The sequence below is a fragment of the Castor canadensis genome, chromosome 4 (genome assembly GCF_047511655.1).
Source record: "Castor canadensis chromosome 4, mCasCan1.hap1v2, whole genome shotgun sequence".
In the NCBI taxonomy this organism is placed as follows: Eukaryota; Metazoa; Chordata; class Mammalia; order Rodentia; family Castoridae; genus Castor; species Castor canadensis.
In genome coordinates this window covers 140,963,563-140,988,788 of record NC_133389.1, presented here as the reverse complement: position 1 = coordinate 140,988,788, position 25,226 = coordinate 140,963,563, and the positions used below count along the sequence as shown (strand labels likewise).

Here is a 25,226-nt window from a genome sequence, read left to right as displayed (position 1 = left end):
GTCTTATTAGTAGCCAGAAGGTGGGTATTTGCAGTGGCTTAGTCTATAAAAGTAACAGTAAGGTTTTCTCAGTTCCTTCTAAAAAGACTATACATATGATGATATATAGGCATACAAGTAAACATTGAAAACATTTTCCAGTATCTCATGAGTCTGATAAGTTTGGAACATGTTCCGAGAACTCAGCAAATTCTAAGATTGGCACAGAGCTGTATTTAACATCAAATATTCAGACTTCTTGAACTAGTAGAATGGGGTTAAAAATCTTAAATATTTTCTTATACCATCCCCAAATGAGTTGTTGCTAAAAACTTCTCATGCTCTAATTCTTTTCTTTTCTTTTTGCTTTAGGTTTTATTTCATGCTCATGATTTAGACTTAAATGTTACTAAAAGGCCTATAGTAAAATATTGTTGTATCTGACCCTACCCTCTCCACTAGTTTCTGGTTTCATTTCTCCCAATATAAGTACTTTGGCCTCTTTTCCCTATACCTTCCCCAATTTACCTATCTCCAAATTTCTGCATAAATACCTTTTGCTATATCAATTTCAGACACTGCTTATTGACTTGATGTTATGGAAAACAGGAAACAAGTTTTTTCAATACTATTTATTCTGTCCTTTCTCTTGCTTTCCATTTCTCATAATTTTTATTTAAATTCATATCAGCACTTACACTATGATGCCTGTACAAATATCATTAACAGCTGAGCCCTGTATGGTATCAGAGCATTGCATTTCTCACTTTTGTTTTAATTTCCTTTTAAAATTTCATCTACTTACTTTTCTTTGTATCTATTGACAGTTCCTCCTACCTTTTACCTGTAGGCTGGGCACACAGTTCCATTCTGGTATTTCTTTTGCTATCACTCTTGTAGTTCTGTTTGCTTTTCTCTCAGCTTCCTGGGTCCTTCTCCCTTCTATTTGTCAGGGAGAAGTCCATCCTCAGTATTTTTAGGTATTTCCTGGTTAGGTTCTGTGGAGACCACTACCATTTCTCAAGCTTTCTGAGAATTTTGTGGTGTGAGTTGGAGAGGTTCTCATTTTCCCCTTGATTGACTTGGAAAGATTTTCTCTGGCTGGCTTAGGACTTCCCTGTCTGACTCCATATTTTATTTCTTTTGTGCCCCTTCTTGTTTTCCCTTGAAGCCTTGTCTACTACTGCTGGCATTATTTTTGTTTAAACTTCATGTAATTTTAGTGGACTCTTGGGAAGAAGTAAAATTTATGTATACATTCAATTGGCCTATTAACCTTGCCCTTATAATTATATTTCTAGCTAGATTAAATACAAATTTGGAAAGAAATCTGAAGTAGGATTTTTTTCACAGATCACTTATCAAGTATGAAGAAATATTTTTCTACATTTGCTTCAAAATGAGGAGATAAGGAATAAATTGGAGGACATCTTTCCCACTTGAACTTTAATTTCCTTTTTTGGGGGGGCATCACTTTTTGATGAAGGAGAAAATGGTTTGACTTCTGAAAAACTTGGAAAATAAAAATAAATGCAGTTGTGCAAAATATGGTCTATTTGAATCACAGACCTTTGATTTTAACCTAGAAATAAAAGCCAGGTGCTGTGGTACATGTCTGTAATCCCAGTTACTCAGCGGTAGAGGCAGGAGGACCACGAGTTCGAGGCCAGTCCAAGCAAAAAGGCAGTGAGGTTCTGTCTCTACAACAAAATAAAAATAAAAGGCCTGAGGGTGTAGCTCAAGTGGTAGAGCATTTGCTTAAAATGCATGAAACCCCATGTTTAATTACTAGTACTGAGGAAAAAATAATGAAAGAAAGAAAACTATGTATGCACACAAAAATATAACTCTTTATCATCTATATTTTAATTTCTGATTTTGACTTATAAAATTTATTTCATAATTTTTTAATATTCAAAATATGCATTCATTTTATTTGCTATATTTAAATATCAATAATTAAACCAAATAATAATTATGATTTTTATTTACAGAGAAATCATGTATTCTATACTCACCTACCAAAGTTTTCCAAACTGGGAGTTCAGGAATATTTAACTCTATTATATGCTTGAGTACCTCTGTGTGAAAAGTTAGCACTGATAAATGAATTATATTATTTCCTTTGGTATCTGTTTTTCTCCAGTTAGCACCAAGAGAAAGCAGGTACTGAATAGTATCTAGTGCTCCTGAAGTCGCAGCAAGTAACAGTGGTGTACACTGATTCCTGAAAATCAAGAGACATGTTATAATAGGATTTAAATATTAAATACAGTATCAAATTTACCTTTCTTAAAACTATTGAAAGTACTGCTGGAGGAACTCTGATTTATACCATCACCTCTGTTCCTTATGACTTCTCATCTTCTTTATTCCACTTGAAAACAGACTTCCCTCCCATGTCTACCTGTCCTTAGAACAGGTCCCTATCTTCTTTCTCATTTTAATTATCATGCCTTATAATTTGTTTGGAACTTGATATTGCACAAATTTCTTAGAAAACACTATCCTATCTAATCCTTATAATAGCTCTGTGAGTGAAGGAAAAGTCAAGGCAAGTATCATCAACCTGTTTTACAAATGATGACACTGAGGCTCAGGTAGTAGCAGTCAAACCCATTTCTTCATACTTTAAATGCAATTTTCAAATCCAGAGTCCTCATTGTGGCAGAAACCAATGGCTTGTCTGGAAAAATCCACTCTATGCTTTGTAGATAGTGAAGACCTTTTGGTAGTAGCTCTCCAACCCAATATCACATTTCCCATCTTTCCTTACAGATAAGGATGGTCCTACAACCATGTCTGGCCAATAGGATGTTAGCAGAAGTTGAATGAGCAACTCCCCAAAGAGAAAGGGCAGTGCCAAGGGATTTTCCTCTTTCTCTTTCTTCCCATGGCTACAATTCAGGTATGATAATGGAAGCAGGAGTTGCCATTTTGTACTATGACATGGAAGCCACATGTTAAGATGCAACAGGGGAAGCCAGTGTCCTTCGAATTGTCACCCATTATGCTAACTCTAGACCATCAAATAGTAATGAACAGGCTTGTTGATGACTTAGAAAAACCTGAATGAAACTATGCCTAAAACAGGTTCAGAGAGTCAAAATAATAACCTGGCCTTTAGATTTCTAAATAACAATGTATCTTTGGAAGACCGTTACCCTAATGGTGGGTCTTCAGCTAATTATGAAATAAAAGAATGCTTGAGATGTTTTTCTGTTTCAAAGTTTTCTCCTTTATACTGTATTTCTTCTCTAGACACCACTAGATACTTCTTCTGTGACACTGTTCTATCCACTTCTGTCTGGATCCTGAGGGCTGCCTCCTAGGAGATTAGAGTAAGTTTCTCCTCCATAGTCTTAGGCTTATTCTAGGGCACTAAGTAGTTAACCTAATAATCTAAGCTGTGAAACCATATTATTGAGACAAGGTTAATAAAAACTCCCTAGGACTCACTCCTTATTTTCTAGAAAACAGGCAGAGGTTGGCAGAAGCTGTTGTCTTATAAATTCTGAAGATAAAGGATAAGAAAAAAAGATAATAATCAGAAAGGACACCTGAGTAAGCCTTACATGCCTTTCAAACAACTCAGGCCAATCATGCTCTGGCAGTGTATGGACAAAGCCATGAAAACAGAAACTAATATGCTTTTTTTTTTGGCAGTACTAGAGTTTGAACTCAGGGCCTTGCACATGCTAGGCAAGCACTTGAGCCACACCTCCTGCTGTAGAAATTTTTATTCTTATAAATGCTTAATGACTTACTCAGTTGTTGCCTCAGCCTCTAGCAAACTTGGATCCTTTCTACAGAGAGCAATGATGATGCATATATTGTCATAAAAAGCTGCAAAGTGAATTGGCATCCAGCCTCTTTTTTCAGAAAGTGTGTGATCAGCTTTGAAACAGAGTAGACAGATGGTTGTTTCTAATGAGCAAGCCTGTGCAGCCAAGTGCAGAGGGGTTGGACCTGGAATAGACAGACAACTACTTAAGTGGCCAAAGAACTGGCATTTCTAAAAGAATTCCTTTTTGGTATCCAATCACACAAGCTTAATATTATATGATATATAATCTCCAAAATAAACACTAAAAAGATTTAGCAATCCTACATTTTTTAAACTCAGGATGGGCTGACCATTAAAATATCATACTTCTTTATAAGTAAAGAAAAATAACATTGAAAATATTAAAAATTTGAGGCTTCCTGGTGCTTACCACAGGCTGTGTTCTTACATTGATTGTACAGAAAGAGGAGGGAAAGTAAACCCACCCCATATACATCTCAGTCCAGGCCCTGTACCTGGTCTGTATTGTGGATTGGAAGACATGGGGTGGGAAAAAAAAGAGGGAAAAAAGAAAATATTATGTATTTTAAAATTAAATCAATATCTAAAATAGTCTTGTGATAAAATAACCTATTTCTTGTTTAAATTATTTTTATTTTTTCAAATGTTTTATCATGGTATATAAGATTCTTTCAGCTTGGAAAAATATTTTCACAAAAGGCCTCTGTCACTAAATTCAGAGGGCATTTTATAATTCTCATTTTACTTACCAACATAATTTATTTTATACTGATGAGCACTTATTCCTATTTAAAAATAGTTACTTCCCTTGGATTTGTGATATCACATTACTTATTTTTCTCCTGCCTCATTGGCTACTTCTTGGTAGCATCCTTTGGGACTTTCTCATTGTCCTAATGGTCAAACGAGTCTTGAAGTTCTCTCTTAAGCCCTTTTCTCTTCTCAATGGCTTTATTTTCCATCTGTAAGTTGCTGACTCTCAGGATTGTGTTTGAGTTTTAGATCTATTTACCAGCATCTCACTAAGCATACCCACACATTCCCCTCAAACTTAACATATCACAATTAAACCATCTTTTCCTCAAAACCTTGTCCTCCTTCATTGCTCCCTAAATCCACAAGAGACATCATGCTCTAAACAGTTATATAAACCAGAAACTTGGACTATTCCTTGGCACTCCGTTCATTTCATCTCCATAATCAGTCTAAATATTTCAGGAACTTAGCTCTACCACCACCCATCACCACCACTGCCACTGTGATTGAAGCCATAATCATCTCCCAAACAGATATCTCTAAACTCCTAAGCAGATACCTTGTTCTTACATACCCTTATTCTACCCATTTTTCAAAAATAAATTTTATATTTTCATCTCCTTGCTTCCTCACTGGCTTCTCAAGACCATTGAAGTATGAGAAATAGTGACAGGATCCACTAGCTCCAACGTAAGTTTAACTAGTTCAACTCCTTTCTTTACCCCTCCTCCCCAAAACAAACACAATTTGTTCTTTTCATTCTGGATTTCTTGTAGCTCCCCAAAAGTAAGATGATCACATCTTGCAGGTTGCCAAGGAAAGCGTTTATCAGTGCCCATGAACCTAGCATAATTATCAGTAGTGTCCCTTTCACTTTCAAGTCTCCCTGATTTGGATGATGCTTTATCTGGTTGCTATGATCTATTCCTGCTCTCTGACAGATTCCTTTTCCTGACTAACTCTTTCCTTAAGAGGATCTAGCTAACTTCCACGCATACATCATCATAAATGGTATTTCCTCAGTAAAGTACTTTTTTTCATTAAATCTCTCAACCGAGAAACTTCAAATGGCCTCCTCCCTGCCTCATCAGTCTATTTTAGGTTATCAATTTATTTTTTCCTTTTTGGGGGGTACATTGTGGCATTTACAAAGTTTCTTATGATATAACAATTACAATAACATGGACTTAATACCTATAAAATATGACCCAAATCTATGTATTTGAGATGCTTTCTTAGTCTTCCCATATCTAGTCTAGCATGTAAGAAACTTAGAAGTCACTACTCTGTCCTAACAGCAAATAGAAAAGCTGAATTAACTTAAAAATCAACAACCATTCTTTACATTTATCAGAGAAGTCACAGGGCCATCTGATATCCCATCCTCAAAATTGGGGAATCAGACAGGTGGATACAGAGAATCATAACTTACTATAGTGGAAATCCACAGGAAGCAGTACTGGGATAGGAAAACCTGAACTATAATTGATGAAATGCTAGAGGGTTGGTGTAGATGAGTATGAGAGTTAAATGCTCCAGAAAGACACATTATAGCGACTTCTTTTGTCAATATTTGCCAGTGGGGTATCCTGGCAGGAGACTGGAGAAGGAAGAGAATGAAGTCAAGTTCCCTCTCTGAGGTCATCTCAGGTTTGCTGTGTTGTTCCACCAATGTAAAGTGGTCAGTTCAAGAAACTATCCCCTCTCCTTGCCAATTCAGGCCTTTTAAAGTAGTTTCTTTATAAATAAATTCTCCTTGAATTATAAAAGCATAGTCTTTTAAATAGAGAAAGGTATGACTTTAAAATTTCCTGTTTTTCTCCATACCCACTGTCATCAAGTCTACTGCCTCAACTAAGAACGATCAGCCTTGGAACGTCATAGATTGTTACTGCCACTAGATGGCAGAGAATCTAAATTACATTAACTACTTCCCATTCCCCATTGCTAGGCAAGTACTCTACGGCTGAGCTACATCCCCAGCCCATCCTTACCCGGCTTTTTTTTTTAAAGATACAAAAATCACTTTGAGCCAAGAATTTATAAAAATAAATATAGGTGACAGCAAATTCCAGAGTTGAAAAAAAAAGGAAACAAACCCAATACTTAAGAATATTGGGTACAAAACCATGGGCACAAAAATTACAACTCAGAATGAACATGAAACATATTATGTGACATTCTCATGCAACAGAGCATTTGAAGATTATAAGACAAGTTTAATATATTCAATAACCTTTAAAAATACACCAAATATTTTACTTATGGCTTACCATTTCTCTCTTTTTTCATGTCCACTTTGGAAGACTCTGTTTTAAAAGGGAATGTACACAGAGGCATTATTACTAATATATATGTATATATATGCTTCCTAAAGACTCATATAAATAGGATAAAATGACTATGCATGGACTTATAGCAGGATTATAATACAGTACCGAGGGTAACTCCATGGGGCATAGTGTGCACACCTGACACCGCACATCGGGGCAGAGATGGAAACTCTGCCTGTCTAGTGGCTGCTCAACACAGTTGGGATAATTTTGTGTCAACTAGGGAATAAGAGTTATATATCTAGGAAAACAGAGTTACATATTTTCTATATTTCAAAATCTACCCAGTTATCAACAAACAGAAACCCAGGAAGTCAGACTATGAATGGGAGACTAATTTATCAAAGATTCTTTTCACTCTAAAACAGGCTTAAAGACAACACGTTTAAATAACAGTCTACCCATTGCATATAAGTTCTACCAAATTGTGCTTTATTTTAACTACGCTCATTCTGCATTGACTATTGTGAGCAAAATGAGACATATTAGTCAGACTTAAAGAGTTCAGAGTTTATTAGTAGTCAAGCATAACATCCTATTTTGGTATACATATGCAAAATTTTAATGCAGCTTCTTAAGATAGCTGACCTCATTAAAATATAAAATCACCATTCCTTTTTGTCAGTATTGTTACACTGACCATTCCTGACAATTTATCTCCATTTTTCTTTTCAGTTATGGAGGACACACCATTTTAATTTTCAACTTTATTGTTTTTTAGGCTAGTTGTATTTATTCTGGTGAATATAAAACATATCCATATTTAATAATCAGAAAATGACTTTTTTTGAGGCAGATTTCATTAGGTAGTTCATCCTGGCCTTGTTCTCACAATCCTCCCACCTCAGCTTCCCAAGTGATGAGATTACAGGCTTGGGCCACCATGCCCAGCTGGGAAAAAAAAATGGCTCTTTAAAGTTTAAAGTAAGTTAGGCTTGTAGGGGCTATTAATCTTAAAAACTATAGAAGAACAATTTTCTTATTAAACATAATTTAAATGTAGTAGTATGAAGAAACTGTTCTCTAGATGAAACCCGGCAATGATAAGAATGTCCTAGTAGGATCTGAGGTTCATATTTATCTCTTCTTCCTGAATTTCTACAATGCCTTAGTATTAATTATTCCAGTGCTTATCAAATGCTATCCTGCATCCATCCACCCATTCATTCAACAAATATTTCCTGAGCAACTACTAATGCCACACTTTCTTCTAGACCCTAGGGTACCAAGGCAAACAAAGTAAACTAAGTCTTTGCTCTTTATAGAGCTTATATTCAAGTGAGGGAGACACAGCAAACAAACATAATAACACCGAGGCTAGTAACAAGTGATACTTTAAAAAACTAAAAGGAATCTTTTTTAAATCAATGAAGAAAACCCATCAACTATGCTGGAGATACACCAGATTTTAGCCTGGCTATAAAATCAGCATCATTTTTAATGCCTAATAAAAAGTAAAGAAAAGAAAAACATTTATGTTAAAAAATTTATTTTTATTTATTTATGTAAGCCTACATACTCAGGAGGCAGAGATCAGAAGGGTCACAGTTCAAAGCCAGCCTGGGCAAATAGTTTGTGAGGCCCTATCTCGAAAATATGCAACACAGAAATAGGGCTTGTGGAGTGACTCAAGTGGTACAGTGCCTGCCTAGCAAGCATGAAGCCCTGAGTTCAAACACCACTTACCGCCAAAAAAAAAAAAAAAAAAAGCAACTTTATGGTACCTTGGCTGAACATAATGAAGCGCCTCTGGTTGACATTGAAGTTAGCATTGCACAGTTGACATATAATAGAAACTCTATTGTGTAGAGCAGCATGGTGGAAAATAGTATAACCTGCTTCATCGGAGACATTGATTGTTGAGCTCGAGGTTTTACGGCTAAACGTATGGAACACAGCAGATAAGCCTCTTTCAACAGCAGACTTCATACCAAAGGGGATACTCTAAAATTATTAAGAAGGCCAGAATTCATTTTAAAAATAGTTTTATAAAATATAACTAAAGTTTGCTTTAAGGGAAAAAAGAACATGAAGTGTGTTAACAGAATTACATGACTGCTGCTCAATTACTATAAAATTTTCACAAAATCCAGGTAGAAGTTTTCTCACTGGGCATTGCTTAAAATTGTTAGGGCTGAGAATATTAAAACTATATTTGGGAAGTTTTGGGGTTTCTTTCTTTTTTTTTTTTTTGCATTTTCTTAGGGTAAGTTGTAGATCCTTCTTTGCAGAAAATTGAAACACAGCAGACAAAAATGTTTCTGAAATACTTTAAAAGCAAATGATGATCATTGGGTTCCTTTTCTAATTAGTGTACCCTAATTGAGATGTCTAGAAACGTGACATGTATAGCTATAGAAATACAGGCTGCCTTGATTGTTCTGGGTCTCAAAATAGAGAGGTAAAATATCATACTCTTCTTTTAAACATTCTGACTACTAGATATTTAAAATTTAAACCAACATATAAAAAGTTTTAAAACTATGGTTATTAAAACAAACAGGAAACAAGTGCCAGTCCAACCTCAGAAGTTGGTGAGCTTAATCTATCAGTTCCAGGAGCTGCTAAGTGAAGGTTTGTTAAAAAGATGTAGAGATTCCATTCAGGATGCCAGGTCTGTTCTCAGGTTTTACTCAGAGCCCTGCAGCCAGTGCAGCGCTTACTAACTGTGAGATTCAGGAAAGAGCCTTACCTTTCTACACCTCAGACTTCTCATTTGTATAATAGGAATAGTAATAACAGAACTAGTACCTTAAGAAATTAAGCTATCTTTTGATTTATAATAGTGCCTGGCATGCAACATAAGAAATCAATAAACATTAGCCCTCATTAAGACTAATCAAAATCCAGTTCACTAACAGTTTGTACTCTGCCAAAAATTTATAACCCAGAATTGTATAACCTTTTGGCTACTAAAATGTGGAAGCTTTACTTCATATTGAGGGCTTTATCTAACCTATTAATTTATTCCTGAAATAAAAATTTGGGACATATACTTATGGATAATATATAACTTCTTACACTAAATTATGTGGTAGTCACTGAAATACCTTGCATTTCATAGCTTTTTTGAAACCAAATTTTTTCTTAAATTGTTCATGTAATTGAGCTTCTGTCAGTGGAAGTCTTTTCAGTCTCAGATTGTTCACTATTTCATTTATGGTTCCCCACCATTGTGTTTTATATAGTTGTTGATAGAAAGCTTCAAGTTCAAAATAGATCACATAGTAGCTATAAAAAATAAAGAAAAAAGACTTTTTCTAATGTTTTGCTACTTTTTTTCTATGCTGGCAAAACATGATTTTTCCATAAAAAATAAATACAGAACTATAATTTAAATTATACTTGATTGTAAATATATTAATAGCATAGTTATCAACTGCTATTAAGCAAGTCTTTATAAAAAGTATCTTCTCTTTATTGACCATTTGAGTTGATTCTATCCTTCCTATGCCAGAGATTGCAGTACTGCTTAAAAGTTACTAGAAGATCTTATTCTGGGGGAAGGAGTCCCAGGTTTATCTTCTAACCATTTGCTTCCCGTCCATTTACCCTTTTAATCTAATTATGTCAATATTCACTTTCTCGGGGGTAGTTTACCTTGAGTCTGGAATGATGCTTTGGGTAATGGCTCCTTGGCTCTTACTCACTGAAGCAATGGACTAGAGAAGCCTCCAACCACGATATCCCTGGGATATGGGGGGAGGGGCTTGCAACAGCCCTGGGCCCCTATTACTCTGAATGCAGGTAATGAAACTGAGTTACTCTGTTTCCTGGGGCTATCATCACAGGCAAAGAAAGCGGAGGAAAGTGGCCTTCCTCCACTTTCCCTAGTGAGGTACCTTTCCCCATGCCCAGATTAACACAGTGAGTACTTCAGCTACTGATGCTGTCCATGGAAGCCTTTTCATGTTTCCTAGACTTCTCCTCTAACTGCAATGAGTTCTTGCTGTAAATGTGGTATTCTTGACAGTGGTTGCCTTTACCTGTGGCTCTTCACTCTGCTGCTGGGTACTATCAGTTTTCCTAGGAGGGCTTAGAAATTTGTTCCATTGCTCTAATTTCTGGGGAAGAGACTTAGCATCTCTCTATGTGAAGGAAATTCCTTGCCCACTGGCTGAAAGAGATAACTAGGTCCTATGAGTCAGTTATAGGAAAATATAGGGAAATACTCTGTTATAAATTGTTTAGAGGCTAAAACTATCTCTTCCTTAATCTCAATTGACTCTAATTTTCTGAATATAACAGACTTCAGTGTGTGGATGGAGTTACATTTGAGAACCTGTTCATTTTTATTTGAAGGTGTCATTCTTCCTATCTACCACTCCTCCCCACAAAAGGAAAATCAGACCACAACAATGTAAACTAAAGGCTGTCTTCATCCACACCTCACAGGAATAGTGCCAGACCAGACCAGATGGTGGGGCTTGTGACATGTCCCTAGGTCCTGAGTTGTGAAGGTGCTACCTTCATCAAATGGGGACTTGCCTACTTTAGAAAACAGCTCACCTTCCCTTGGTATTGTATACACTGATAAGACATCAAAAAACCTAACAATGGATAGCTTAATTAAAAAAAATGCCTCCACTACTTAAAAAGTAAACATTGATCTACCATTTGATCCAGCAATATCACTCTTGGGGATATACCCAAAAGACTGTTACTCCAGAGGCACCTGCACACCCATGTTTATTGCAGCGCTATTCACAATAGCCAAATTATGGAAACAGCCAAGATGCCCCATCACTGATGAATGGATTAAGAAAATGTGGTATCTATACACAATGGAATTCTATGCAGCCATGAAGAAGAACGAAATGTTATCATTCGCCGGTAAATGGATGGAATTGGAGAACATCATTCTGAGTGAGGTTAGCCTGGCCCAAAAGACCAAAAATCATATGTTCTCCCTCATATGCGGACATTAGATCAAGGGCAAAAACAACAAGGGGATTGGACTTTGAGCACATGATAAAAGTGAGAGCACACAAGGGAGGGGTGAGGATAGGTAAGACACCAAAAAAATTAGCTAGCATTTGTTGCCCTTAACGCAGAGAAACTAAAGCAGATACCTTAAAAGCAACTGAGACCAATAGGAAAAGGGGACCAGGTTAGATCAAAAAGAATTAACCTAGAAGTTAACACACACGCATAGGAAATTAATGTGAGTCAACTCCCTGTATAGCTATCCTTATCTCAACCAGCAAAAACCCTTGTTCCTTCCTATTATGCTTTTCTCTTCAACAAAATTAGAGATAAGGGCAAAATAGTTTCTGCCGGGTATTGAGGGGGTGAGGGGGAGAGGGAGGGGGCACAGTGGGTAGTAAGGGAGGGGGTGGGGGCAGGGGGGAGAAATGACCCAAGACTTGTATGCACATATGAATAATAAAACAGTTAAAAAAATGCCTCCATAAAGCTAGTATTCTTTGGGGAAAATATTGAGAATGTCCTTTGACTTTGATTGGACCAACTCTACATAATCCAGCTCCTGGAGAATCTCAGTACCACCGACTGCTGTCTTTTCATCTACTGCTCCAGGCAGCTAACTCTGGCTGTAATTGTTATGAGAACAAGCAGCTGCTGAGCACTTTTGGGACCTTTATAATCAGTGAGATACTCTTAGACCACTGTTAAAGCAAAGAAACACCAAAGAAAAATGGGCTGTTTCCTTCCAGAAATTCAGTGGTGTAATCTAATACAAACTAAACATTCAGAAGGTGCAGGGATCTCTCCTACCCTAGAAAGTGGAAAGAAATAGGTGATAAAGATCACTGTACCCTGAGAGAGTTTCAGACTAGAGAACTGTGAGACTCCCAGGATTGAATGTGTAACCCTGCATAGTAGGCTAATTATGACCACAGAAGGATGGCATGGAAGGCCAACAATGACCATGAGAAGTATAGAATGCCCAGTGGTCAATGCTATAAGGTTAGTGGCTGAGTATTCTATCTAGGTAACCCTCATTCAAGAATTGTTTGGCTTCCATGCTGTCATACTTTCTGGGCCCTCCTCTGTGTGTATTATTCCCTCTCAGTCTCCATTGCTCTCTTTCCCTTACCTCTCCCTACTGCCTTTAAAGTTTCTATTCTTTAGTTCCAGACTTGGCCCTGTCTTCTCAGCTATCTCCATGCCTTCAAAACAAACAAACAAAATCTTCCTATATGCTTTTAACCTCTACTTCTAATCTAAGTATTTACTCTGAATTCTAAACCTCACATTTCCAAAATTCAGCATCCAAGGTGAAAACCCAAGAACACAACATATAAAAGACCCTAGAAATACTGGGAGAAGCATACCACTTCAAGAGTGGACAGGCATAATAACATTTGGCAGAAGAGGATTTTAAGTGATACTCCTTATGGAAATGAAATGGTGTATGCTGGGTTTGTTGTTTTTAGCTGCTCCATGGAATTAGATCCCCAGCTCCATCTCTATTTAGCTTCTCTGTTAATTACAAGAGCTAGTTACAAGCTCCAAGAATTGTTATGCAGAATATACCAAAGGGTGTGAAGTAATAACTATAGCACTTAATAGTTTTTTTGAGTCAATATGTAAATCATAGGTCATTACTGTTCTCGGATCTCTATTCTAAGGTTTTAAGTTAGCTTTTGCATTTTGAAATTTTTGCATTTCCTTGTTTTCTACTAATATTTGTCAAGTTATGATTAGTGTGAATAATTACTTAAGGTTCCTTACCTTTTTCCATGAAATTCCATGACTGGTATTGAGTAATATTCTTTGTATCCTGAATCGTCTGAAAATGTATTAGTAGCACAATGTCGTATTTTTTCTATATTGTTCTAAAACATGAATTGTTATTAAAACATATCTTTAAAAATCTAAACAGTTATAAGACTTCTTTTATATGAAATTTTATACACATAAATATCAAAATTTTAATATAATATTCCAGAAAACTCTACTTTCAGAATGGATGGAAAAACCAGAAGAAAAAATATATAATACAGACAAGATAAAAAAAAAAAAGACAGCTGAAATGTGTGATGTTTATACAAATCACAGGTGACTTCTCTTCCCAAACCCTAGAGAAGCTCTTTTCTAATACTAATCTTTGAGGAAAATGGAAGGATTATAGTGATTATACAGGGATTTCTCTTTTTTTCTCTCTCTCCTCCCTTCCCCCACTTTCCTTCCTTCCTTCCTTTTTTAAATGGAGGAACGTATCTCACTATATTGCTGAGGCTCGCCTTGAACTCATGATCTCTTTGTCTCAACTGGGATTTCAGGCAAGCACCACCATGACCAGCCCTGTGTCCAGGGATTTCTATTGCACTCTTTGGCTAACTGTTCTAGGACAAATATGGTCAATTGGAAATCTGCAAAATACCATAATGAAGATAGCCGTAACTAGCTTATTTGTCATTTCATCCCTGGCATCTAACACAGTTCCTTAGGTACAATTGCACTTAAATTGTGTATGCTAAAATAATGCATGAAAAACTAGTGAGTTATGAGAATAATTGTCTAAAGAGCCGCATAGTGCCTGTACCAACAGAAGCTCTTTTTGGTTGAAAAACAGGATAAACAGAGTTGTGAAAAACAAACCATCTCAAGAATGATAATGATTTAAACCTTAAAATCTTCCAAAGCATTCTCAATTGGAGGTGTGCTGATATCAAATTCAATTCCTCCATGAACATGAAAATATTGATTCTCTTTGTAGTGAAAATTCTGGCATTTAAAGTCTCGTCCATAAATAAATGGAGGGAGTTCTCGCTCTGTCTTGACCTTGTCATCTCCAAAAATTAAAACAAATTTTTATTTAGAAAGTGGACAGCACATACACAATCATATTTTGAAGAATCTAAATTCTCATTCATGTAAACGAACTGAAAAATTCAACTTGAAATCTAATTCTGTCTATAAAATTAGTTATGCTCTTACTGAATATATATTTGAACATTAAAACATACCTAAATATATTTCTATCATACATTTTGAGCATTTCTGTATTTTTTCAACAGACATTTCAAAAGCATATTCAAAGCATTATTCCATTTATTAATTTCTATGAGTGAACTCAAGACTAATATCTTACCCCCAATTATCAGAAAAGAGTTGAAATTCTGTGCTTTAGACAATCTTTGGTTAAAAAAGACACTCTAAGCAAAAAGAGACGCTACAAAGAAATAGTGGGTATTTTTCATTTGATTAAAATAACTAGGCCATATGTCTGGAAAGTGAAGAAACCACACATACAACTATTCTTAAAAATAATTTTTTAAAATCCCAGCAAGGATGAGGTTTGCTCAATACTTTGAATTGTTAGTAGATGAATTCACCAATGTAAGGTACATACAAGTACAACATCCTTATCTTACCTCTTAGACTAACTATTAACATTTAGTTCCAATAGTTTACAAATAGTTAATGTCCTTTTGACACAAGGCTCTCTCAACTTTGTACATTCCCGCCATCCTAGAACAAGCACTGTCCATTTCTAAATACTTCACAGATACAGATATTCTTTAACATCTGAATTCTTGTGACACAGTTTTGCACTAAATGAGTTACAAAATTTCTACCAAAAATTTACTGTCTTATTATAAAGCTCATTATAATAAATTACATGCATACTTGGACAACAACGAAAATATATAACTTGGGAGCTAACCTGAGTAGCATGAAGAATTTGAGTGAAGTACTGTCAAATTCTATATAAGCAAAGCCCTATTTCATTGCTCTTACATTGTATGTTAATTTCCATTACATTGCTCTATTTGTTTATTACTGTGCTGAAATAATTTATTGCTTTAGTAACTAATCACTTTAATTTTAATTAATTTACTAATTAAAAATCATTTAATTACTTTAGTTTTAATTTCTTTCTTTTTTGGTGGCATTAGAATTTGAACTCAGAGCATCATACTTGCTAGGCAGGTGCTCTTACAGGTTGAGCCACTCCTCCAGGTGTACTTTAGTTTTAATAGGTTTCAATATGTTTTTCAGAATTGTAAAACCATTCCATTTGTAAACATTAAGGAAAAACATGATATGGATTTTTTAATTGAAGTGCGTTGAATTTATAGAGTAATTTAGATGAAATACAATCAGTGTTATCCCATCATGAACGTGGCAAATTTTCTATTTACTTAGAACTTGCTTTAAGTCTCAGTAGCTGTTATAGTTAGTATAAATATATACAAAGCACTATGTACATACATCTCAAAGATTTTTAATTTCATTGGAAACATTAACTTTTGTTTTCTTATTTTAATGGATATAGATAGGGTCACTTACCTAGACACACATAGTAGAAAAAATGAATTTACATACTTATTATGTAATTAGATAGTATATTTGTTTCTTGATGATATTTTTACCTGAAAAGGGCTGAAGTAGACTATTTAACAATGGAACCTTCATCTTCCTTTTTAAACTCAGCAAAAATGGAATCAGAAAACATATTAACTTTAGATAGCCAATCCCTCTTCTGATTATTTTTTTTTTCTCAAAGTGTTTTTGAATAATCTTCTTTTGAAGATACAATCTTTGCTGCAGTCTCTGGTAGGTACAAATATCAAGATAATCCTGAGTATACTTTATAGCATTAGTTAACCAGTAGGCTGTTTCAAATATGAAGACATTTTCACACTGTTGAACTTGCGTGGTACTGAACGTCAACTTTAGCAAAATGTTTTCAGCATATTTCATAAACACAGCTTTTTCTTCAGGGCTATTAGGATCATAAGTTGGATCTTCATTCATGTCTTCATCATAAATTCCACTAAAGTCTGGATCCTTTGTAATATCAACTAAACCTTCACAGTAAAAGAAAAACTGTAGATAGTGAAAACTTCATTCTTGGCTTCTGGATAAAGATAGCAGATTAAACACAGGGTTTCATTTTGAAATCCTACTAGAAGAACAATGAGATGCCAATAAGTTGTGTAAGATGAAAAGCAGATGGAAGAGGGATGGAAACTTGTGGGTAAAAAAAATAGATTTCCTTTATTAATTTTTGTAATAATTGCTCTCTTTGGAGAAAAGAAAAATCATACCATGGAAACACAATAACCAATGTCTTATCTTTAATCAAGAAAAATAATGGGAGAACAAAAAGAAAATTCTCTCTTTAAGTAAGAAATTAGATTCTTGCTTGGGCTAAAAGTATAATTTGTTTTTTCAGGTCCAATATTATAATTTTTTTTTTTTTTTGCTAAAAAGGGAAGCTAGACATATAATGACCAAAAAATCTTCTTGCTAAACTAATCGTGATGAAACACGATTTTACTCCGTAAAAACAACAAATTTCCTATGGTACATTTATTTCTCCTTTTTTATAATGAACTTAGGGACTTTCTTGTCAAATTTTCTTTTTGAAAGTTTTTACATGTACAATCTTTCCTTTAATGTAAGCTTGAAAAAAATTTTAGCTTGAGAAAATTTCTCTGAGTCATAAAATATGACGTTGAAAATGTGGAGTTTGTGTGTGCTCTAAAGCGTAAATGCTACATCAATTGTTTCTCTCTTAGAAAAAGCCAGAATACTCTTGGGCTTCTAAATAACACTGTATCTCATTTTCCTTTTTCAGAAGAGTTAGTGAGATAAATTATAAGGAAATTACTGAAAAATTAAAAGGTTCTGATAACTAAAAATCTAATTATAAGACAACTACAGCATTGCAGCTTGCAGTGGGTGGGAACCAGCACTCAGCAAATCAGCTACCACAGAACCACAAAGAGGTTTAGAAATTGGTAGCATCGTGTGGCGCCCAGGAAGGACAAGTATGAGATGAGTAACTAGGATGTGGGGCATGCCTATAACCCAGCACTCAAGAGGCAGAGGCAACCCTGGGCTATGTAGGGAGACCTGTCTCAAAAAACAAAACCCAAAATAAAAGACTAATGACAATTTTTTAAAGGATTGGTTCAAAGTATAATTAAGGTGCAAACAGACCCCTAAATTGTCTCCCCCAGATAAAACAGTCCCTCCCCTCCCTCTTTGCCCAGGTATGTGGCATCTACCCAGATGGCATTAGTGCCTCGTCCACCAACATTTACTTAGTAATTCTCCCAGACAAGGAAGAATTTCTGCCTTAGAACCACCATTATTAGTACCTGCTCTCAACAAAAGTTGTCTAACCTGCATGGCAAGGAGAGCTATTGGCTATCGAAGCTGTCTTTAAGACAGGAAAGTACTATATCCACAAGTCTAAACCACTTGCAGGTACATTAAGACTACAGAGCCTGAAACAACACATCTGGAAAGCGAGCCAGCTGGTGAGTTAGGGTGCTTAACTGTCATCAAACAAATCTTACTCTTAAGGCATTAGAACTTCACAGGAGTACAGGCATAGACACAGGTACAGTTAATAGCATAGAAAGCAAATGAACACCTCTGTGTTTCAAGTCCCAACTGAGATTCAGAAGCGCTCAATGGTGTTTATGCTACAGGATGTAATTATAGTGCTTGTACCTAAACATCATCCTGACTGGATACTTGGGGATGTTCAAAACTTTGAGTATGATCTACAGGAAAGTTTAGTTGGCCCGCATTTGTTGTGGTACTCTCTAATATAAAAGTGCCTTTGGTATTCTTTCTGAGGCACTGCTTCCTGACTTAACAATTATTAAATCCTTCTGGGTCACTCATGCTAGATTTAATCCCCAACTTGATCCATTGGTAACAGCAGAAATCCTCTAAACATGTGCAATGCTTCTTATGCATATCATTATTCATTGATTTAGCTCAGTTCATTTAATGCAACTTATTATTAATGCAACTTGACACTGTTATATATACGTTGACACTGTTATGTGTCAAGTACTATTTTAAGCACTAAATTTATAGGGATAAACAAGGCAAGTAAGTGTCCTGTTTTCATGGAGCTTATAGTCAGGTTTATGCTTTATTTGTTTTGACTGTTGGACTTATTTTTGAGTCTTAAAAAGAAATAAAATTCCAACAAATATTTTTAAATAAATAAATCAAATGAGAGTGCTTTATAAATGTGTGTATATATAATATTTAATTTTGCTACCAATGTCAGAAATCAAAAAAAAGGAAATAAGTAACTCCTTAGCTTACAATACTAATTGTATTAAATGTTGTAATGATACAATTATTCCATGTCTTATTAAGAAGTTAAGAAACAACTAATTTGCTTTTCAAGGTATTTCTCTAGTAACCATATCTGTATGGATAAACTAAAGGGCTTCTTTTTCCAGTAATTGTATTTGTCCAAATCAGATAAAAGTAGCTTATTTCCACTGGATTTCCATTAAAAGTTTCATTTATCAGCTCTATTTAGCCAAGAAAAACCTGGCTGAGTAGGACAGAACATTAATCTCTTCCTGCCACAGTAAGTTTGTACAAAAACCAAATAAGGTTATGTTTAAAACTGAACTGAATAAAGATTAAAATATACTTTTGAATATCAAACACATAATGTATAGCTAATTTATATGCGTCACACAAATCAATAGATTTTTTTTTTCCAGAATGGACAAGAAAGGAACCATCTGAGTGACATTTTATGCCTGAAGAATGGGCTGTCGTTCTTTTTACTTTCAGATATCATAAAATCTATTGCTATACTCTCTCCTCCAGTCAAATGAAATTTAATATAGATACAAAAAATTGAGATTTATTTTTTAAGCTTATGCCCCAAACTCTAGAAATCAATTTAGAGTGTTATGGTTATATTTGATTAATGAAAGCAGTCAGAAGCCGTGTCTAGGGCACACACGTCCTATTTCCCTCCTCATTCTCTACTTGGCCTGCTGCAAAGGTAGCATGGGAAAAAATTTTTGAGGCTTTGATAAAAATTTATATAAACTGAAGTGGCTGCACCAGGCTTTAGTGGTATGTATTGTTTATAGTCAAGCTATGGAAAAGTATAACCTTGATGAGGGAGCAATTTCAAAATTAGGTGAACTAAGAAAAACTACTCATGAAATCTAATTAAATTAAAATACCAAGTACTAGATTGCTAAAGCATGTTCATTTTTAACTTGGATTCTTATATCAACTATTTTTTGAAGTTTATAAAAACTGTTACATGGAAAGTTAACCAGTTGCTCAGTGTGGCAATCATTTCCAAGTTTGGAGGCTTAATCATGCCCTCCAATTCTACTCTTTCCTTGGGTCTATTACTGATTTTCCTACTGCTTCTATATAAGATAAAAAGTATAAACTGAAAACTATCAGTTCAGAATCTGATCTGTTCTGCATAAATTGAGATTAACATAAAAGACGCAAGATGCTTGACTTAAAATAAAAATTTTGCTCCTCAACATTATAAAAGCTATATATGACAAACCTACAGCCAGCATTATACTTAACGGAGAAAAATTAAAACCATTCCCTCTAAAATCAGGAACCAGACAAGGATGCCCACTATCTCCACTCCTATTCAACATAGTACTGGAATTCCTAGCCAGAGCAATTAGGCAAGAAGAAGGAATAAAAGGAATACAAATAGGTAAAGAAACTGTCAAAATATCCCTATTTGCAGACGACATGATCCTATACCTTAAAGACCCAAAAAACTCTACTCAGAAGCTTCTAGACATCATCAATAGCTATAGCAAGGTAGCAGGATATAAAATCAACATAGAAAAATCATTAGCATTTCTATACACTAACAATGAGCAAACGGAAAAAGAATGTATGAAAACAATTCCATTTACAATAGCCTCCAAAAAAATCAAATACCTAGGTGTAAACCTAACAAAAGATGTGAAAGACCTCTACAAGGAAAACTATACACTTCTGAAGAAAGAGATTGAGGAAGACTATAGAAAGTGGAGAGATCTCCCATGCTCATGGATTGGTAGAATCAACATAGTAAAAATGTCGATACTCCCCAAAGTAATCTACATGTTTAATGCAATTCCCATCAAAATTCCAATGACATTCATCAAAGAGATTGAAAAATCTACTGTTAAATTTATATGGAAACACAAGAGGCCACGAATAGCCAAGGCAATACTCAGTCAAAAGAACAATGCAGGAGGTATCACAATACCTGACTTCAAACTATATTACAAAGCAATAATAATAAAAACAGCATGGTACTGGCACAAAAACAGACATGAAGACCAGTGGAACAGAATAGAGGATCCAGATATGAAGCCACACAACTATAAGCAACTTATCTTTGACAAAGGAGCTAAAAATATACGATGGAGAAATAGCAGCCTCTTCAACAAAAACTGCTGGGAAAACTGGTTAGCAGTCTGCAAAAAACTGAAACTAGATCCATGTATATCACCCTATACCAAGATTAACTCAAAATGGATCAAGGATCTTAATATCAGACCCCAAACTCTTAAGTTGATACAAGAAAGAGTAGGAAATACTCTGGAGTTAGTAGGTATAGGTAAGAACTTTCTCAATGAAACCCCAGCAGCACAGCAACTAAGAGATAGCATAGATAAATGGGACCTCATAAAACTAAAAAGCTTCTGTTCATCAAAAGAAATGGTCTCTAAACTGAAGAGAACACCCACAGAGTGGGAGAAAATATTTGCCAACTATACATCAGACAAAGGACTGATAACCAGAATATACAGGGAACTTAAAAAACTAAATTCTCCCAAAACTAATGAACCAATAAAGAAATGGGCAGGTGAACTAAACAGAACTTTCTCAAAAGAAGAAATTCAAATGGCCAGAAAACACATGAAAAAATGCTCACCATCTCTAGCAATAAAGGAAATGCAAATTAAAACCACACTAAGATTCCACCTCACCCCTGTTAGAATAGCCATTATCAGCAACACCACCAACAACAGGTGTTGGCGAGGATGCGGGGAAAAAGGAACCCTCTTACACTGTTGGTGGGAATGTAGACTAGTACAACCACTCTGGAAAAAAATTTGGAGGCTACTTAAAAAGCTGGACATCGATCTACCATTTGATCCAGCAATACCACTCTTGGGGATATACCCAAAAGACTGTTACTCCAGAGGCACCTGCACATCCATGTTTATTGCGGCACTATTCACAATAGCCAAGTTATGGAAACAGCCAAGATGCCCCAGCACTGACGAATGGATTAAGAAAATGTGGTATCTATACATAATGGAATTTTATGCAGCCATGAAGAAGAACGAAATGTTATCATTCGCTGGTAAATGGATGGAATTGGAGAACATCATTCTGAGTGAGGTTAGCCTGGCTCAAAAGACCAAAAATCGTATGTTCTCCCTCATATGTGGACATTAGATCAAGGGCAAACACAACAAGGGGATTGGACTATGAGCACATGATAAAAGCGAGAGCACACAAGGGAGGGGTGAGGATAGGTAAGACACCTAAAAAACTAGCTAGCATTTGTTGCCCTTAATGCAGAGAAACTAAAGCAGATACCTTAAAGCAACTGAGGCCAATAGGAAAAGGGGACCAGGAACTAGAGAAAAGGTTAGATTAAAAAGAATTAACCTAGAAGGTAACACCCACGCACAGGAAATCAATGTGAGTCAATGCCCTGTATAGCTATCCTTATCTCAACCAGCAAAACCCCTTGTTCCTTCCTATTATTGCTTATACTCTCTCTACAACAAAATTAGAGATAAGGGCAAAATAGTTTCTGCTGGGTATTGAGGGGGGGAGTGGGAGGGGGTGGAGTGGGTGGTAAGGGAGGGGGTGGGGGCAGGGGGGAGAAATAAACCAAGCCTTGTATGCACATATGAATAATAAAAGAAAAATGAAAAAAAGAAAAAAAAAAGAAGACATGTACGCCAAAAAAAAAAAAATAAATAAAAAAAAAACAAAAAATAAAAAAATAAAAATTTTGGTGGTATTTTAAATAAGTTTTATTAAAAAGATTCCTTGGAGTTAAAAAAGTCTTTTAGAAATGATGGCTATATTTAGAAATTTATATAAAAAATTGATGATTATATATGTAAACTGAATCAAAGGTAAATTACTTTTAAATTTAAAAATTACTTATAATAAAAAATTAAGAAATGTTAAGTTCTCTTACCTGCTGAACTAAACTCTGCAAAAATATCTTTACTTGTTTGAGGCTTCCCATCTGGATCGATGTCCATGATGGTGCGCCAGAGTTCAGAGAATCTGGCTCGTTTCTCTTTGGGCATGTATATTCCATGCCATAGTGCTTTCAACATGTAGTCAATGTTGATTAGAATTTGCCCAATTCTGGTATCGTAATAAGCTGGAGGTAGTTGGCAGGAAGAGCTCTGATCATAATTAGCTTCTAAACTAATTGAAGGGATTTGGTTTAAGCAATAAATTCCGACAGCCAATTCCCTGATGATCTGATGGACTTCTCTGTAATCTAAGAGGGCAGAAGGGTCTACAGGAGTCAGTAGAATCGCAGTGGAGAAGCCTACATTATTCATTTGACTCATAAGTCCACATGGAATGTCTGGCTGAGAGCGAATGTCTTCCTTGGAAGATAACCAGCTAACTACTGCTGTAGTTAGTAATTCTTGCACTTCACTCCGATCATATTTTTCAAAAAAAGCAGAAGCATTTCTCTGTATTGCTAAATTTTCCAGGTAGGTTTCTTCATCTTGAACTTGATCAAATCTAGGTATTCCTTTTTTGGGCAATCTTAACATTTCTAACTGAATCTAGTATGTCCTTTTTGAAGTTTCTGCAAAAAACCCCAGAGAAGACAAATGATTAATTTACCATGGTAATGAAGCTGGATTTCTCTAGAAATAGATTTGTGTCTTTCATCTTTCTAAGGTTAATATTTTCATGGTCAACCTTACCTTTTTTCAATCTTAGATTTATTGCAGCATAAGAAAACTGAAATTTGAATTAAAATAACTAAATTTGTAAAGCCTTTAATTTTAATCATGTTTGCTTCTCAAAGAGTCAAAAGATAATGAGAATAGTCATACGTTGCATAACAATATTTCTGTCAAAAACAGACCACACATATAATGGTGGCCCCATAAGATTATATTGTCTAGTGATATGGTAGACATTTTAATTTGTGTAAGTACACCTTATGATGCTTGCACAACAGTGAAATAGTCTGACACACTTCTCAGACTGTGTACCCATTGTTAAGTGATCCATGACTGTGTATCAAAAAAAGTTAACTCTATATATGGGAAGTACTGCCATATGCCTATTCCTTTTGTTGTAGGATTTTTTGTTCTGTTTTGCATGTATCTTCAGGGGTTTTTTGTTTGTTTGTTTGTTTGTTTGTTTTGGATTATTTTTTGGGTTAGATCAGGGGTTGAACTCAGGGCTTTTCTCTTGCAAAGCAGACACCCTACTGTTTGAGCCACACCTCCAGTCCATTTTGCTCTGATTATTTTGGAGATGGGGGTCTCACAAACTATTTGCCCAGGCTAGCCTCAAACCTCGATCCTCCCATCTCAGTCTCCCAAGTAGTTAGGATTACAAGTGTGAGACACCAGTTCCTGGAATGTCTTCACTTTTTTAAGTTAAGAAAACAAGAACTTGCTAAAAGGTAAATGAAAGATGAGAAATGTATACTTTCAGTTTCTTTGTTTTCTTTTTTTGTTGTTTTTGTTTTGTTTGTGGGATTGGGGTTTTCTTTTTATTTTCCTTGTTCTTCCTCTCTCCCCTTGCTGGCATACCAACCTAGGGCCTCATGTATGGTAGGCAAGCACTCTACTACTTAGCTGTATTTCCAACTTCAGTTTCTGTGGAACTAAATGACTGTTTCCAGAATAATAACTATAACTACTGTTTGATCATCTACTATGATCCAGGCTCTTTATACATACTGTTTTAACTTATTTAATTGGCCTCAAATATACAGTGGTTCTCAAAATGTAGTCTGTATCAAAAATCATCTGGGCCTTGTAAAAACACACATTACTTCTGATTCAGTCAACTGGGTTGGGGCCAGAGAATTTGCATATCCATAAAGTCAAAGGTAATGCAGATGCTGCTAATTTGGGCCTTGGGTACTTAGAGAATCCATCTCAGGAATTGTTCTCCCCCTTTTTTAGACACATTTGTGGAGACTAAGATTTCAGGACAGGGCTGAGGTTTCATGCCTTTCAGAATCAGAACCCCACTAGCTTCTGTCTGCACAGATACGAACAGGACAAGGAAGACGAAAGGCCTACTTTGAAATGATTGCTTTCTTGTCTGGGAGAAGGAAGTTGCATCCTCAATGGCCCCGGGAGCCCTGGATGAACTTTTCCTGGAATGGCTTCTTTCTGGGCCTGAATCTCTGCAGAATTAGTTGGGGAAGAATCCGAGAGGTCTTTCCTGGGACCAGGCTGGGAGGCCAGCTCCACACCCCGTGGCTGGTTGCCCACCCCCCCGGAGTACGGGTTGAGTCCCTGGTTCTCCTTTGGGCCTTGGGGCTGGTGGCGACTCAGGAAGGCCCTGCAGGAGGGCTGGGGTGCGGGGGACTCCTA

The 25,226-nt window shown here is 35.7% G+C and overlaps 1 protein-coding gene and 1 non-coding gene across 2 annotated transcripts in view; one reads left to right on the top strand and one right to left on the bottom strand.

Annotated features, from left to right (window-relative positions):
• The window catches only part of Ankar (ankyrin and armadillo repeat containing), a 62,778-nt gene that overhangs the window by 36,297 nt on the left and 1,255 nt on the right, over positions 1-25,226 (bottom strand). The window contains exons 2-10 of the mRNA XM_074071269.1: positions 22,832-23,467; positions 16,221-16,658; positions 14,470-14,633; positions 13,573-13,676; positions 9,927-10,107; positions 8,601-8,820; positions 6,817-6,852; positions 3,747-3,948; positions 1,998-2,206 (exon numbers count right to left, since the gene is read on the bottom strand). Of these exons, the coding sequence (XP_073927370.1) occupies positions 1,998-2,206; positions 3,747-3,948; positions 6,817-6,852; positions 8,601-8,820; positions 9,927-10,107; positions 13,573-13,676; positions 14,470-14,633; positions 16,221-16,658; positions 22,832-23,432 (2,155 nt within the window). The 5' untranslated portion in view covers positions 23,433-23,467. The remainder of the gene's footprint in view (positions 1-1,997; positions 2,207-3,746; positions 3,949-6,816; positions 6,853-8,600; positions 8,821-9,926; positions 10,108-13,572; positions 13,677-14,469; positions 14,634-16,220; positions 16,659-22,831; positions 23,468-25,226) is intronic.
• LOC141422940 (small nucleolar RNA SNORA51) lies at positions 4,180-4,311 on the top strand. Its single transcript, XR_012447631.1, has one exon. It is a non-coding gene; the product is annotated as a small nucleolar RNA SNORA51 (small nucleolar RNA).